The sequence below is a fragment of the Phodopus roborovskii genome, unplaced genomic scaffold, assembly GCF_943737965.1.
Source record: "Phodopus roborovskii unplaced genomic scaffold, PHOROB, whole genome shotgun sequence".
NCBI lineage: Eukaryota > Metazoa > Chordata > Mammalia > Rodentia > Cricetidae > Phodopus > Phodopus roborovskii.
Genome location: NW_026125295.1, coordinates 13,777,660 through 13,795,513, shown reverse-complemented (window position 1 = coordinate 13,795,513; position 17,854 = coordinate 13,777,660). Strand labels below are relative to the sequence as shown.

The following is a 17,854-nucleotide window of genomic DNA, read 5'->3' as shown; positions in this document are numbered from 1 at the left end:
TCCATTCCATCCCGTGTCCCTGGGTCTGTGCCTCCTATGAGGAGAGCCTTACCCAGCATCTCCAGTGTGCTCCCCTGAAGCTGAGATGTGCTCCCCTCAGGCCCTAGCACCAAGTGTCCTCAAGAGTGTCAGAGCCTGGCTGGTCGCAGTGCTCACTGACATCCAGATCATGAGGGGCTTGTGAGGATGTCCCATCATGGACACCTCACCTTGGTTCCAGTATCCTGATATAAGATTGACGGCTGTGAGGACCTGCATACATACCTGAGATGCAGCGGCTCACATGGACACCTCACAAGAGAATCTGTTCCTGTTCTACCAGGGAAGAAACAGGACTCTCTGAGATTGTCACCCCAGAGGCAGCCTGAGGGGAAGCAGGAGGCAGCTGTGTGCTCATACCTCATGCCCACACTGTAGCCTCTGTTCATTAGCCCTGCGTGTCACAGGTGCAAGGCCGTTTGCCCAGGGAGTCCTGGTCTTTCAAGGGCACAACTGAAATTTTGGCAATGATAATGAGAAAGTGATATTACTATAACAATTCCACTAATTTCTTCACACTATTGAGCTGAAAGTCAATTAGACAATGCGCCAGAGGGTACTATTATCTTTCACAAAGATAAATAGGTTAGGAAAAAGTTGGAATCAGCACTCTTAATTATGAAATGACTCATTAAATAGCACTAAGGCTGCTTTCTTCAGAGAAAGTTTCAAGTGAAAATTGGTCCAATTTTAGTGATTCTTCTATGGTATTCTTTGGACTCTATCTAGAAAGAAGGAAAAACGATTTTTACAGCTGTGGATGTTGAGGAAAATGGCCAACCTATTGGTCTGGCCTCAGCTAAGCCCCAATAGGTCTATTAGACATATGGGGAGCTGTCTGTCCGTCTCTGTACAATGGGGAGCTGTGAGTCTGTCCCTCCCTGTACATGGACGCCAAGGTCTGCCTTCAGTGTGTGCAGTCACACTGAGCTAACAACTGGCTTCTGCTAAGCTAAGTGTGGGAGAGACGGCTCAGCCGGCCAGCCCCTATGACCTGCACAAGGACCAGCTTGCTGACTCTGCTACCTCACTCCCAAGGCGGGTGGAGCTCCTGGCACCTGTGAGGAATCAGAGGTCTCTAACTAAGAGCTGCAAACTAGGTCACAGGGAAGCCCAGAGGACAAGTGGCCATTCACAGAGGTGAGATCAAAGAATGCCGATGGCCTAGTTAAAGACTTCAGAGATGCAATGCTGCAAGGAAGGCCCCTCCTCACCAGCCACGCATAGGCTGTCACACATCCAAGGCCCCTGACCCTGCAGGAAGTTGTGATAAATGTGTGGCCATTTTGTAGATGGGAGGAAAAAGTAGAGAGGTCTAAGGCTATGGCCACTGGATGGAGATCAGAGACCAGATTCTTGCAACAGCAGGATGTGGAGCTATGGGTGCTTGGTCTGTGGAGTTGATGCTGAGGCGAGAAGGGTTGAGGATGACTCTAAGCTGTTGGCTTGGATCTCTGATGATGGACAATAGTAGCGTTTCCACAGGAAGGGGAATTGTGGCTGCTGATCCCTTCATCAGGGCAGTCATAGCCCTTCTGAGGACAGCAACATCCATAGACAGAGCTATTGAAAGAAAGGGGCTGGGGTGGGAGTCCTTATATCCTCCTGGACTGCTGTTAGGAGCGTCAGGCAGAGAGGCAGATAGCCTGACTTTGGGAAGAGCTAGGACCAGTGCCCCATCAGCCATGTGTTCAGGCTCATGGAACCTATAAGACTATGGAGGCCAAGGGGGTAGCTCTGAGGCAGGGCATGGGACAGCTGGGCATGGGAGTGGACAATACTACCTGCTGAGAGGCAGAAGGTCCAGAGTCCAGGAAAGCTGGAACCAGGCAGGTAGAGGGAAGCCTAGATTAGAATTCACATGCCTCATCACAAGTCACCACACGACTGGAACAGTTTTGTTTGGGCTGACCCAGAATTTCCTGTGGCCTGCCCCAGAGGCTGCCAAAAGGAGCTGTCAAGAACATTTATGCTCCTGAATAGACAGTTTATCTTCTCTCTATGCACATCCTGCTTAATGAAAAAAATGGGCTGAGCTATCTCTTGGGGATAAGGGATTTCCAAATCAGGCTAGCTCAAGAGTCCACCAGGGCTCATGGTCCCTCAGTATCAGAGCACCCATTTGACCAGCTATGAGCTTATACCTGGAGGTGTTGTGGCAAAGCTGGCTTTGGAGACTCCTGGAAAGACCCTTCCCCACTGCTGCCTGGGTCAAGTGTCCTCCACTGACTCTACTGCTTGGACAGAGGTAGTAGTGTTGGGCCTGAAGGGCAGGGTAGGTATCACATAAAGGGTATCATCTCACTCAGGGCTGCTCCTCCCCATATGTTGGAAAATATGGCCTGTGGAGGTTAAGTGGTTTTCTTAGTCACACTAGGTTTGATTCTCAAGGAGGCCTATCTCAAGGAGTCAGAACAAGGTGGCTTAGAGACAATGGCAACTCCATGTTCTCTCTCTTGTCCTACCTTGAACTAGAGGTGGCTTGTTTCCTCTGTCCCAACACCAACCATGCATGACTCAGCTGACTATCACATGTACTTTAGGTGGCTGCCCACATCAAGAGTCTTTGGCCCAGTACTCTGACATGACATATAGCTACTAGCTATGAAGAGCCAACCAGATCCCCAAAAGACATGCTCAGACATGCCTAAGGTGGCCATGGTAAAGTTACAGGAGTAGTCCTTGGCAAGGGAAAGAAGTAATGGGATTGGGGCAAGAGCAAACACAGGCATTAGGCCCAGAGTGGTCTAGCTTTGCCTGGGTACTTGTCTTTCAGGCCTTTCCAAGACTCCCTGTTTGACAAGAACACTAGACCTAACACCAGACCTCTTTCTCTAGCCTACTTGGCTCTGCCCAGGTCCCAGTACCTTTTCACAGAGCAGAAACAGAGGAAAGAGTATTTTCAATACTAGCTTTCCCTCAAACTTTCCTATGAAAAAGCATTTCTGAGCATCCTATCCCCTAGGAGAGCTCAGGCATAGGGGAAAACATGTGGATGAATGGCTAGGGCTTCGACAAGTAAACATTTATACCCACGACCATAAGAGCATTAAGTATGGATACCAGCTGGCTGGCTTGAGGGCTGGATGGTAGGAAACAATCTATTTCACTGTGAGAAATCCTTCACCCCATGGTTGTGTGACATAGCCTTCTGTGCCATGGCCCTTGACTCCCGACCTTCGTGAGCCATTGCAGGATGAGACCTTAGGATCTTCCTTCCAAGATCCTAGAGGTGAGGTTGGCATGTTTCACCAATGCTGTGCTCTCAGAGCTGGAAATGGGAAGGCCAGTTATGGCCTCCTAAGCCTGGACTCAGCCCCATAGCACTGACCAGCCAGTGAGAGCCAGTAGCTACCATTAATTTCACCTACTGGGACAGTTCTGAATGAAAGGACTGGAACATGAGGCAGGGGCAGGAAGCGGGTTATGACCCACTGTAGCATTGACTGTTACTGCAGTCCTTTGACGGCCTCAGCCCCAACTCTCTGTGGCTGCCTTGTGTCCTGGCTCTCTCGTCCCTCTTTCCCCATACTCTAGGCCCCGCCCCCTCAACAAAATCCAGGGCAGTGCGCTGGTCCCTGCTCTTACCTCCACCAGGTGGGGTGTTGGGTTGAAGCCACACAGGTTGCACACCTGGAGCTTGCAGGTAGTGCAGGTATTGTAGTTGGCTGGACCCCTGCTACCCACATTGAGCTCAGCTTGGCACAGTGGGCAGGTGGCCCTTTCCTTCGGCGTGGTCTTTGGCTTGGCAGCAGCCTTGGATGCCGCCTGATGTTCTGCTCTGCCATGCTTTGGACTGGCTGTTCCTCCAGTTTTTGCCAGGGCTCCAGGACCTGTTCTAGCCCCAGGCTCAGTTTTGGCTCCAGGTGTTGGCCCAGGCCCAGGCCCAGGCCCTGAGCCTGGGGGTCTTGGGCCAGCCTCCTTGCTGGCATCACTGAAGACAATCTTGGGTGGTCCCTTGCTGGGGGAAGGCTGGCCCTGGGTGTCAGCCTCTGGCTGCACAGACATAAGGGTGCTCGCCTGGGTCAGTAGAGATGCTCCAAGGCCAAAGAGCTTCCCAGTGAGGCCCTCCTGGGGCTGCTCACCAGCACCAAGCCCAGAGGGCACTGTGGTGGCACTTTTGCCCTGGGCCTCTCCTACAGGTGGCCTGGGCTCAGCTGTGGAAGGCTTGGTAGAGAGGGGGGGCTGAGGAGACACCCTCCCCACCTCTGGAGGGGCAGTTGCCTGGGTCGGTGCAGGGACTGAGGTGGCCCTGCCTGTTTCAGCCTGGCGGGGACCAGACTGTGTGGCCCCTGGGCCCCGGGATCTCTCTTGCTCTGGCTTCCCCAGAGGCTGTTTGGCTGGGGAGTGGGCAGGGGACAGGGCCGGGGAGTGTAGCTGCTGCTGGCTCTTGGATCGAGGCGCAGTGGTCATGTCCATTCCCAGTGCCCTCTGCATCTGACAGTTCAAACAGAGCCATTCCTTCACCTGAGGGGAGAAACAGCACAGTCAGCAGAGTGGACAGGGTCATGGGGCGCAGGGCTCAGGCTGCCTCGGGAATGGACAGCACCTGACGTCACTATCTGGTCTAGACACACGGGCGCGCACGCGCGTGTGCACACACACACACATGCACTACACACAGACAGGCACGTGCACACATGCACACGCACACACACAAGTATACTCACACACACATACACACATGTACTCTACACACACACACACACGTAAAGAACGACAGATGAGAGAGAAAAGCATAAGGAATAAAAGAAGCCATGACAAGATTCCTGTCCTGCAAAACCTCATATTCTCACTGAAGGGACAAGATGCAGAAGGAAAACAGGAAGGGACAGAGAGCAGAGAAAGTGAGAAGCATTAATGAGATGTGAGTGTACTTTAAGGCTTTTGATTATCTTTATTTGGGGCTTATGTTATTGCTTGTTTTAAGGTGTCAGTGATGACATCTAGGGCCATGTGCACAATAGGCAAACACTGATAAACCACAAGACAGGAAGATGGGATAATTTGTCTCTAAGACAAACAAGGTACATGCTGATATTCATGTTATAAATATGTACTTTCCCTTTGTCATGAACCCATACAGGGATGGACATGTGACCATGCCATAAGACAGCCTGAGACTTCCAGGAAAACCCTGTGCTAAATGATGTTTTCTATTTGGCCTTCCAGTCTTACAAGTACACGCCACCTTTTCCTGCCGAATAAAATCATTTATAAATCAGAGCACACCACCCACAGACTCACACCCTTCTAGGTACCTTCTCAGCATCCTAGGGAAGCCCTTCACCAGGCCCTCACAAGCCACCCCAATCCTGCTTCCCAGCTGGCTTCCTTCCCTGTCATCTTCTCTTGGATGTCTCATCCTGACACACTTGGTCTCCTGCTATGCCAGATAATCCTTGGAGCTAATGAGGCCCCAAGGCTGCAAGAGGTCTCTGATGCTGTCGGGTGGGGAGTCTGAGTCAGAACCCCTGTCCCAGCAGCCTGTGAGCAGCGCCCACAGATGAGGGACATTGCATTGTGAGCACCCTTGTGCAAGCATCCTGGAGGGCTTCTTCAGAGGGCTTTATCCTCCCAGAAGAGGAAATGAGTTAGCAGTGTGCTCCTGTAGTCTCGGAGGAAGAAACTCTTGATGCTGGCAAGAGTTTAACTCCTGATTCCTAGGCTGGGCAGCCTGGAGCCCGGTGCCTTCTGGAGTCTAACCACTCATGATGGTCACTCAACTTCATATAGGCCAAGTTCAGAGCTAGAATCCACCCCTGCAGACACTGGAATATCCATCCTCCCAAAAGACCAAAGCCAGCTCTAGAAACTCTAAGAACAGCAAGGCTGAAGCAGAGAAGCCTAGCCCCAGCTGGGAACCATTACTCCACCCTTGTGCTTCTGAAAACCCAGTGGGACTCTGTCTACACTAGACAGAGAAAGCCGCAGGAAAGTCCATTCTCGATGGGGAGGACTCGATGGGGAGAACTCACTCAAAGTGTGAGTTCTCAGGGACAGGCTCACTGGATGAGGGGACTTGCTCTCTTAACAAGGGCCTGTCCTGTGGCCCAGGGTGGAGGCCACCAAACCCATTTCTGCAGTGTTTAGAGGCCTAGGCCACACCCAATGTTCCAATTGTTGTGCACCTATGGAAAGACTTTCTGGGATCTGGGAGGTAAGTTCCCTGCTTTGGGACTTCAGGGTGGCCCTGCCTTGGGCTAAACTAAGGCACATGTTATAAAACTCCTCCTGTTCTGGCCACCAGCACCTCTCTTTTCCCAGCCGCCATCACCAAGGATGTGCCACAGGCATCTCACCTAAAATAGAACCTTTTCAAGAACGTCTGAAACACCCCTCAGTGAGTCATCCACCAGATGGGCACAGCTATTTCTATCCAGCCTTTTCCAGACAGCAGCGGCGAGGAGCCTTGACCGCATCCTCCCCCAGTCTCTCCCCCCAGGGCTTCTGGGGCTTCAGCTTAGGCAAATAGGCCAGGTTCATGAGGCCTCCCAGTGAGGACCCTGGAAGAGGCAGCTCTCTGAACTCAGCAACTTTCCTTTCTGCCTCCTGCAAGGTCCCTTAGGGATTGCTGGGAAAGTCCTGTCATACACTCTTCTCCCTACTCCAAGGTCCCCACCATGCCACAACAGTGCATCCAACCCACCTGTCCAGCAAGGCAAGGCACACAGGGACAATGCCGTGGGAGACACTCTAGCTTTAAGACCAGTGGCATTTCGTTCTTCCTTAGCTGCGTACAGTGACTCCTCATCAAGGGGGCTGAGCCCAGGAGGCCCCTGTGACTCTTAGGTACCCCCTCAGCTGTCCAGAATTAGAGAGACTAACTCTTCTACTAGAGTGACAGGCCCCTGCTGTCCTGACCAGGCACTTGATCAGATGTGCCTGTCTCATGCCTCATGTCCTGGGAGCCAGAAGGAGAGCTGGAGGCACCTTCTTGGCTACCTGAGGTAGATGACACTAACTTTCATCACTCTGACATTTCTTCCCTGCAGGGAAGCCCATCCCACCATCTCAGGAGGTTGGCTGGGCCTTCCACGAATTTCCTGAGCTCCAACCCTGGGAGTGCTGGAGGCAGCAAAGCAGGGGCGGCTTGGGTGGGACACAGGGCCCAGGTGGTTTAGAGAGGGGAAGCAGGGGCCACAGGAACGGAACTTTGAAGTTTTTCCACCAGGATGCTGAGGATCTGCAAAGGCGTGGCCCTATGGATTGCACGGCTCTGAGAGGATTTTCTCCAGAAGAGACTCCTATCTGCCCTTTACTCAAATTGCTCAATGTGCAGGAGAAGTGGCTAAGTAGACCCCAAGACCAGGCTACCAGGCAGCAGGTTCTATGAACCCTAAGTGGAGTGAGGAGTTTATGGGTGTTCTGTCTGCAACAGCTCCTCCTTGCTGTTCTTTCTACTGCTTTCTAGGGACAGCGAGAGAAGTCGAGGCATATTTCCTGTGAAGGGCTTTAACACAGCCTCCTGATAGGGGCAGCAGCAGCCTGCATCCTACCACCATATATCAGCTTCAGGTATGGTCCAGGCACAGTTGACACATGTGGCCCTAGGGAAGAAGGCTTCAGAAAGCTCCAAGGGCTCCAGAAGCAACAGGTCCTCTTGCCATGTCCCTCCCCCTCGCCCCTGCACCACTAGCCTGCCTTCCTGTGGCGAGCAGCTTGCCTCTCGTCCGCACTGGGAGAGTAGCATTCAGTGTGGGATCACTCAGCACTGACATCATGCCTGATACTGAATTCATACTTTCCATTTTAAACATCATAGAGGCGGCTTATCAAGGAGACTTCCCTGCTGCTACCAAAGCCAGAGGGTCCTGGGATGACCTGGTGCTGGTATGACTCCATGCCTTCTGGGTTGTGAGTCACTGGCCAGGTCTCACCAGGAGGTAAGCATTCCTGTACCCGTAGCCTCTAGACATCAAGGAGAAGCCAGTGTCTAGGCTGACCCAGACCTTACAGCAATAGCAACCCCCTGCGGATGTGCGTCCACCAGCAGTGTGATTTGCCTGTGATCCCAGTTTATACAGAGGGTACCTCAGAGCATGACAAGGAAGAATATATAACCTCATCAGACATGACCTGTAGAAGAAGCCTGTGCCCACCCAGAGATCCGAGGAAGGCCTTGTGAGTGTGCCGAGGATAGGGTTTGTGAAGGCAGATGGTAGTCATTCCATGAGGCCGAAGGCCTCACTGGCCTAGAACTCCACGAAGGGAGGAGTTCTTGCTGGCCCCTATGCAAACCTACCTTTCTGCTCCTCTTCCTCCCAATGGTCCTCTGTGCTCTCTCTTTCCACAGTCACTCCTCAGTGCCTGCTCAGGCTCTCCTGGACAGGCTGCACTCCTTGGCCCTGCCTCAGCCTCTCTTTTTAAATCCCCAGGGCCTTTGGGGTTTATCACCTGGCTTCTCACCCTTCTCTCCTCTTGAGTTTTGCTGGTCTCCAGGTATCTTCACCTTGGCTTTTGTTCATCAAAAGTCCTTGCTTCCTGCCTCTCAGGTACCGTTGAACTCACTCCGACCATTATTGCTTGTGATCAGGTCCCCATGGGCCTGACCCAGCTCTGCAAAGCTCACCGAATGGTACAGTCAAGCTCAGTAAACGTCATTATATGTATATTTTATCTAAAATAATCTACAGTAAATACTGAATCCTACTTAATAGTGAAATGCCTGCTGACATGGCCAATGTGAAGTATATTGAGGTCTGTAATACACTTTGAAAATCAACAAAGGGATTAGTTAAATGGACAGATGGCTAGACAGAGACAAAACAGGCAGTCAGGATGGAGGTGTAAGAAAGCCAGGAGAAATGCAAGCATGGCGGTGCATGTCTTCAATGCCAGCACTGACGGCAGAGGCAGGCAGATCTCTGCCTGGTCTACACAGAGAAACCATGTCTTGGGAAAAGACCAGAGACAAACAAAACAAAACAGAAAACCCAACTAATCAAATAAATATCCAGGTAATGGATTTGAGAGTATTCCTTGTGAAATTCTTTCAACATTTCTGTGGCTCTAAATTTTCTCATAATACAGTATTGAGGAGAAAAATATTATCTGGTTGCTGTTCTACCACCAAGGTTGTCTCTTGTGGTTGTTGGATTGTAGGGTTTGATTGTATAGTCTGAATATATCGTTTCCTTATCAGATATATGATTGTCGGATATGTTCTCTCAAACACTTTAACTTTTCATCACGTGCAATCTGTGTTTCTCTCTGTTGACTGTGCCTTTGTGTCCTGGACAAGAAACAACCTTTCAGAGTTGAAAATGCTCGCTTTGTATTTCCTCATGGGAGTCTCACAGTTACCATGTATATGCAAATGTTTTGCTCACTTTGGGTTAACATTACATGTGGCTGATGTAAGAGTCAGTTTTGGTTTTTGGCATATGGACAGCCAGCTTTTCCAGCATCATTTGTCTTTCTCCATGCAAAGCTCTTGGCACCTCTTTGCAAAGATCACTTTGAGCTGGGAATGTGACTTGGTGGCAGAATACGTAGTGCCTAGTGTGCATAAGGCCCTGGGTTGAATCCCAGAAACACACACACAATCCTGCCAATACTTATATGAGATTTAGGGTTTATTTTGTTGTTGTTCTGATTTTTTTTTCTTTTATTTCCCACCCAACCCTTGGACAGGGTTCCCCTGTGTAATAGTCTGTCTGTCCTGGAACTTGCTTTGTAGACCAAGCTAGCACTAACTCACAGACATCAACTTGACTCTGCCTCCTAAGTGCTGGGATTAAAGGCATGCACTACCACACTGCCTTGATTTTATTTTTCTTGAGACAGGGTCTCCCATTTTATTTAATTTTTAAATTTTATTGTACTTCTATGTGTATGCACACTCACAGTACCCATGGAGGTCATATGAGGGCATTGGATCCCTGGAGCTGGAGTTCCAGGCAGTTATGAGCCACCTGGTGTAAATATTGGGAACTGAACTCTGGTCCTCTAGAAGATCAGCAAGTGCTCTTACCCACTCAGTCATCTCTTTAGCCCACCTTTGCTTTTGACTATTTGACAGCTTGTGTGTCTAGGTCAAAGGACATCTTGAAAGAGCCAGCTTTCTTCTTCTACCATGTGGATCCTGGGAGTTGAACTTCAAATTCATCAGGTTTGGCAGCAAGTGCCTTTACTCACTGAGCCATCTCATCGGCCCAGTGGTATTTCTCCGCCATCTTTACTCCACTGTCTTCATTTTATTTCCTTTGACTTTACATATAAAAGAGTTTTAGGGATAAAACTCTGCACTCTCTGTTCTGGGTTACTTTTACATTTGTGCAAGCTGGATGCACAGCTCTCTTTTGTGACTAGAGGTGGCACTCCATGCCTGCTGGCTTCAGTCATGAAACAGACCATGCTCTGGCACTTTGGTCCCTCTCCCATGTCTCCAGCGATTCTGGTCTCCATCCTACAGGTCCAATTATGGTCCTGTCTCCTGAAAACAGTCAGCCTGGGACCATGTTCTAGCAACAGGACTGGCTGCATAAGAGCTGGTAGAAGCTTGGAAGATTCTCCCCTATTGACTGGAAGGTTTTATGACTTATTTACTTACTTATTAATCTTTCCCCAGACCAATCACATTTCCCCTCCTTCCTTTTTCTCCTCTTAGTTCCTCTCCCCAACCTCCCTTCCCACCCACCCCCATCCACTCCTCCCTTCTCTTCAGAAAAGGGCAGCTTCCCATGTATATCAGCCAGCCATGACATATACATTCCAGTGAGCCTTGGCACCTCCTCTCTTATTTAGGCAGAAAGGGGGGACCCAGTGGGAGGAAAGGGTCCCCAAAGCAGGTAACAGTCAGAGTCAGCCCCTGCTCCCACTGTTAGGAGCCCCACAAGAAGACCAAGCTACACGACTGTAACATATGTGCCGGAGGCCTAAGCCAGTCCCATGCAGGCTCTGGGTGGCTACTATGAGGCAAACTGCCTGAGGACTGGGCGCGTGGTGGTTAAGATCCCCCTTCTTACCCCAGCCTGCCTGGAGGGCCACTTCCCCCTTAACAGGGGTTGGGGGATGGCTATAGCCATCTCCGCCTGGCAGGGGACACCTCTCCTCTCTTCACCTCACTCCAGATCCCATGCCCCTAAAACACCTGCTCCTCGTTTGTATCTGGCCCAAGCAGTAGTGTGGCCAGGAGGGGGCAGAGGGAAGGAGACAAGGCTGCTGGCTACAGCAGAGGGCTCTGCTGCTCCCAACACCACCCCCGAGCCATCTGGTGCCCTGGCCCTTGCAGGGAAGGAGTGGGATGCAGGCATTAGAGGGAGAGGCTCTCCTCCTCCTCACCACCCACCCTGGGTAAGCGTCTAAGCCCAAGGGTTGCCATCAGGCTAAGGGTGCAACAAGAGAACTGTCCCTGCCCTGGTCTCAGCAAAGTCTGTCCTGGAATAGATAAGGTCACAACCATACCCTCGCTCTTTGGTATTTTCTTTAAAATTTGAAATAATTTTACTTTATTTATTTAGTCACTTTCTCTTACCCCACTTCTGCACCATGCGAGTGTGTGTGTGTGTGTGTGCATGTGTACATGTGTGTGTGTATCTGTGCATGTGTACATGTGTGTGTGTGTCTGTGCATGTGTACGTGTGTGTGTGTATCTGTGCATGTGTACATGTGTGTGTGTCTGTGTTTGTAGTGTCTGTGTGCGTGTATCTGTGTGTATATGTGTGTGTGTATCTGTGCATGTGTACATGTGTGTGTGTCTGTGTTTGTAGTGTCTGTGTGCGTGTGTCTGTGTGTATATGTGTGTGTGTATCTGTGCATGTGTACATGTGTATATGTGTGTGTTTCTGTGTGTGTTTGTGTCTGTGTGTGTGTGTCTGTGTGTGTGTGTCTGTGTATATATGTGTGTGTTTCTGTGTGTGTTTGTGTCTGTGTGTGTGTGTGTGTCTGTGTATATATGTGTGTGTCTGTGTGTCTGTGTATATATGTGTGTAGATGTGCATGCGTATGTGTGTATATGTGTGTGTGTATGTGTGTGTGTCCATGTTTGTGTGTATATGTGTGTCTGTGTATATATGTGTGTGTATATGTGCATGTGTGTGCATGTGTGTGTGTGTATGTGTGTGTGTGTATGTGTGTGTATGTTGTTATGGCTTATTTTTAGAGATGAAAGGAAAACTTTTCTCCTTCCACAACACAGATCCCAGGGATAAAAATCAGGTTGTCAGGCTTGGCATCAGGTGTCTTTTCCTGCTGAGCCAGCTCATCAGCCTGGTCATTTTATTTTATTTTCCTTTCCTTTCCTTTTTCTTTTTTGAGAAAAGGTGTGTAACAGCTCTGACTAACCTGAAACCCGATCTGTAGACCAAGCTGGCCTTGAACTCACATAGATCCCCCTGCCTCTGCCTCTCGAGTGCTGGGATCAAAGGTGTGCACCACCCAACAGCTGCTTCTACTTTGAACAGCCCTGACACTGAGGACATTTACAGGATTCTCCCTAAACCTGCATTTAGGGAGGAGCAGGAGTATTTCCCCACTCCTTCACTTCCAGGACAGAATGCTAACATCTCTGGCCTCCTGCTATCAATGTGTTGTCAGAACAAGGGTTTCTTGTCGTGGTGAGAACAGTGATGATGCCAAAAAGAAACTCTCTTCATAGTCTCCTGGCATAGCTTCTAACAGGTGAGGTTTTTTAATTTTTAAAAAGATTGATTTCATGTGTATGAACGTTTTTGCCTGTATGCAATTATGTGCACCAGGTGCATGCAGTACTCATGGTGGCCAGAAGATGGCACCAGATTCCCTTGGAACTGGAATTACAGATTGTGTGAGCTGCCTTGTGGATACTTGGGAACCAACCGAACTCAGGTCTTCTGCTCTTGAAGTAACAGATGTTCTTAACTGTTGAGCCATCTCTCCAGCCTGAAGGTGAAATTCTTTACCGGCCTTGAATTGAAAACAAAAATCCAAGTAGAAATCTTCTTCCAGGGGGATGACTGGCCCAATCCTGTTTATTTCAGACCAATCTCATTCTGAAGAAAAATGAGCCATGGGGGGGGGATTCCTTGGGAGAAAACTAAGGCAACCAACCACTGCTTTTGACCATCCAGGTTGTTTTTCCCCAGAATGATCCAGAATAAGTCAAGATTCTATAAAGCCACCTGTCTGTGTATGAACAGAGCAAGGAGAGTGGAGGAACCCTGAGTGGATGAGTTCGCTGTGGAGTGTGCTGTTGACATGGGCAAGAATGTCAAGGGCCCTAGCCTCAGACCGATAGAAAATGACAAAGCCTTCCCAGAACCCCCAGGGTGAGTCCCAGAGGGACAGCAAAGCCTCCCTTGAGGGTGAGTGTGACCATCGATAGTGTGTACAGAACGTGCCCCCCAGGTATTTATGGCCTAAAGACTGCTCCCCAACAGGAACTGTTCCTATGAAGACTAGCTAGCCCTTCCTCCTCGTTCTGTTATGTTGCAATAAGCCTGCCTCTCCCTTTAACTCCATATGATAAACACGCTGAACTTCCAGCGTGCTGTGGATTCTCCAACAGAGAGCCTTACCCACATGATCTCAGTTTTTCTGTCTGTCTGTCTGTCTGTCATCTTTTCTTCATTCCCTCACAACCCCATTCAGGTCCCAGGAGCCATGCTGGACACTGCCCTCCTCCAGCTTCCACACAGTGTTAAAAATGCTCTACAGACCCTCCATAGCTAGCCAACGGGGGGGGGGGGGGAATGGGCAGAATGGTGACTTCCATGTCCAGGCAAACGAGGCTGTCTTCCCTGTCTGTGACTCTCATCTCCAGGCCTTGTGTACTGTTTTACAGCGCCTGCTAAAGATCAGCTGACTTATTCCAAGAGACACAAAAATAAAACCAGTGGTTTGTAGTGGCCACCGCGCAGTAGTGCCCAGATTGTGACTTTATTGATTAGCTTCCCTACTGCAGTCAGCAAGAGGGTTCCATCCTTCTTCCGGTCTGCATGGCAATCTGAGTCACTTACCAGCCAGCAAGGCTTCACTCATGACTCATAAGAGCAATGTTATATTTTTATGGCCAGGTATCCAGTAACCAAGAATAGGTGCTGAGACCCTCCGTGTCATTTGTGTGGCTCTTGTTCCTCTGTCTGACCATATATCCTACCCACAGGCTCTAGACAGGACCCGGGCTAGCAGATCCTCATCTAAGACTCAGCATCTCCACATTCCCTCCTGGACAGGGTCCCCCATGACCCACTCCTAGGCTGTCCGGAGTGTACTCAGCTGGGGATGGCAGCAGCCTCCACCCCTTTCAATTCCAATTGGGCCACTGAAGAAAGCATGTGACATCCCTGAGCTTCCTATACAGGGACACACACACACACACACACACACTCAGACACAGGTAACTTCAGAACCAGCCTTCACATGTGCAGAACCTCAGGCTAGGCAGAAGCTTAGCCTGAACAGGCCATCTTGGCTGGTGTGACATTGAGTTAAGAGGTATATAGAACAGATGTGGTTTCTTGGGAAAGGTTTTTTGTTTGTTTTTTTTGTTTTTGTTTTTGTTTTTGTTTTTTGTTTTTGTTTTTTGTTTTTCAAGATGGGGTTTCTCTGTGTAGCTTTGTAGACCAGGCTAGCCTCGAACTCCTGAGTGCTGGGATTAAAGACGTGTGCCACCACCACCCTGCTCTGGAGACAGGTGAAACAGATGTGTGTGCAAGACCTGCAAGTTGTTCCCTCATCATATTAAAGTCAACCAGGGAGGAGACTCTGCTCTTAGCAAGTGACAAAGGGCAATGACCCTGGCTTGACAAGTATGTTTTGCCACTACTCAGGAAATGTGCCAAGGGTTAGTTTTCCTTGATATCCCTGGAAGCCAGCTCAGGGAAGCAAAGATTCTATCTTCAGGCCGAGGTGGAAGAGAACGTCTGTGGGCATGGATCTGTACAACAGTCTAAGACAGCACTTTTCAAACGGAGTGCCACGGAACAGCAGCTCCTCCCAAGCTCTGTGAAAGCAAGTCTGAGAAATGCTGCCAACTTATAGCATCTAAAAGCTCTGGGTGCCCCTGAGGATGCTAATGGTGAGTACTAAAGGACCACTTGATTTGTCCAGCCCAGCATTTGTTTGAAGTATTTGGCCAAGAGGTTTGCTCTTGGCCAAATACTGTGGATTTGCAGTGAGTCTGAGGCCCTCTTTCCTCCTGGCCCTGAGCCTTAGCTTCCGCCCAGCACAACGAGGCAGATGGACTGAGTGTCTCCAAGGTCCTCCTACTCTGCTGTTTTTCTAGGCACAGTCAAAGGCTGGCTCCTTTCCCATCTCACTGAAGGTTCAGGACTTGGAGGGACCAGGAGGCTAAGGCTGTGGCGTACTGAGTGCTGGGTTACCCACCAGGATGCTGGTGCCACCACGTGTGGTTTTCTCACCCACCCCAGCTAGGGCTGCCGCGTAAGTGAGCATCTCATGGAGGGGTTCCAAAGGGGAGAGAGTGACATGATGATGGGATGGGTGGCCCGCAGAAACACTGGCCATCCGCCAGGTCTTTCTGCCCCCGGGAGGCTGGGTGCTTCTGGCTTCTCAGTTGGTAGGCTCAGACAGGTGAGCCTCCCTTTCCTGATCACACCATTCTCAAAATGGAACAGCTGACGCTTACTTAACTGATGGGTGCAGGGATGGGTCTGTTTCTAATCACAGATGCAATAATCACGAGCGTGCACGCCTCCTCAGGAAGCCTCCACATTCCAGGAGCAACTCCAAACGCACTGAGTCATCGCCCCACACCAGCAGCTCCTTCCTCGGAATCTCACACTTACCTCTCGAAAACCACACATCCCACACCCACAGCACCTCACAGCATATATAGACCCTGACCTGTTAACAATTATTCTCACTCATCCCCCTCCCACATGGTCCAAACAACTCCAGCTGCTGATAAATCCTAGTAGCTACTATTCATCCTGTCCAAGCAGTCTTTGGAGGGGAGAAGCAGAGACTTCTATGGGTTATTCTGTGGAAGAATACGGATTATCAGGAAACTTATTCAGTGCACATCATAAGTATGGTCCTAATTTAACTAATACATGGGAGCCCTCAGCCTCTGGGTCACCAAAGGAACCCACAAAGGCTCTGTTAGGCATCCTACTCCAATGCAAAGCATCGATAAGCAAAGCCGAGGTGGAGATGTGGATTGCCAGTGCTCTGGGGAAAAAAGAGGCTAAACTCATTGGCTGTAGTCCTGAAGGACAGCCCTTGTGAGAGCAAGACAATGACCCCTGGAAACGCTTGGCTTCCACCACAGTATTGGGGAGGACAGTCTAGTCCACCATCTTAGGCCACCAGATGACTGGAACTGAACCCCAGAGAGGAGCTGTCCAGAGTCCCGCTGGAATGCAGCTGATCCCCTCTCCGGGGCTGTCAAGGAGAGAGGTGGGCCCAGGGACAGGGAACTCTGACTCCCTTGGAAAAGAGTTCTTTCTAAGTTTATGGGGTTTTTGTTGTTGTTTTGGTTTTTTTGATACAGGGTTTCTCTGTGTAGCCCTGGCTATCCTGGAGTTCTCTCTTTAGACCAGGCTGGTCTTGAACTCAAAGATCCAACTGCCTTTGCCTCCTGAGTGCAGGAACTAAAGGTGTGGGCCACCACTGCCAAAAGCATTTTTTTTTTTTTTAGTATAGATGTTTTCCTGCATGTATGTCTGCATGCAACCTGTGTGGAGAAGGCATTGGATTCCCTGGGACTGGAGTTGCAGATGACTGTAAGTCATTTTGTGGGTGCTGGGAATTGAACCCCAATCCTCTGCAAGAGCAGATGGTGCCCTTAATTGCTGAGCCATTGCTCCAGCCCTTTTTAAGTTTTTAGGGTACAAGAATCTCTCAGGAGACCTGGGGCAGGACCCCGTCATCTGATTCCACATCTTGGAACCAGTACCACCTCCATCATCAGGGAACAGAGGCACTGGGGAACTGAGGAAAATAGGCAGGTCAAGGTTGGGAGAAGGAAGGGAAGGAACCAGAGGAGAGGTGTTAATGAGACAGCGGTCAAACGCAGGGGTTGCAGAGGGTAGTTACCTGGGTAAGGTGAGGGTTGGGGTTGCAGAGGGTAGTTACCTGGGTAAGGTGAGGGTTGGGGTTGCAGAGGGTAGTTACCTGGGTAAGGTGAGGGTTGGGGTTGCAGAGGGTAGTTACCTGGGTAAGGTGAGGGTTGGGGTTGAACCCACACTGGTTGCAGACCTTGCTGTGACACTGAGTGCAGGTGTTGAAGTTTGGCTGGCTGGAGGTCGATGTGAGGTCCGAGGTCTTGCATATAGGACACAGGGTGCTGCTGGGAAGGGGAGCGATCTGGGGGACAGAGTAAGGTGACGTGGGGGTGCTGCCTCTGTCGGGTGACACTGAGGGGGACCGTCCTGGTCTCTGTGTCCTGCTGTCTACCTGTAGTGTCCTGCGGGGACCATCAGCCTCCTGGCCTGATGGGCCTTGAGCCCTTGTCTCTCTGGGGCTCTCTCGGCCTGGAGCAGTAGCAGAAGCTTGCTTTGGGGTCGGAGAAGTTGTTCTCTGGCTACCCAGGGGCTCCTTGGGGTCCAGTCTCCGCGAAACACTAAAATGACATTGAAAATGGCTGTTAGCGACACACCCTATAGAAGTAGCTTACATAGGTCTCGTCCAACTTATAGTGACCCCAAGCTCCATCACTGTCCACTTTCTCTTGCACAGTGACACCATCACAGTCGCCACTTTTGTACCCTGTGCTAAAGCAAGCCCTGACAAGCTTCTTGGCATCATGCCATGTGGCAGATGGACATGACTGTCCTTTCACACCCTGAGGAAGAGCAGATTCTACTTTGTAATCTAGTAGTGCATCTCACATGGTCTGGACTTGTCTTTCTGTTTAACACAGGGTCGC

General features: G+C 50.2%; 1 protein-coding gene across 1 annotated transcript in view; it reads right to left on the bottom strand.

Moving 5' to 3' along the window:
- Nucleotides 1-17,854, bottom strand: part of Bsn (bassoon presynaptic cytomatrix protein) — an 85,918-nt gene that overhangs the window by 21,246 nt on the left and 46,818 nt on the right. Inside the window, exons 2-3 of the mRNA XM_051204401.1 lie at nucleotides 17,140-17,548; nucleotides 3,628-4,506 (exon numbers count right to left, since the gene is read on the bottom strand). Of these exons, the coding sequence (XP_051060358.1) occupies nucleotides 3,628-4,506; nucleotides 17,140-17,548 (1,288 nt within the window). The remainder of the gene's footprint in view (nucleotides 1-3,627; nucleotides 4,507-17,139; nucleotides 17,549-17,854) is intronic.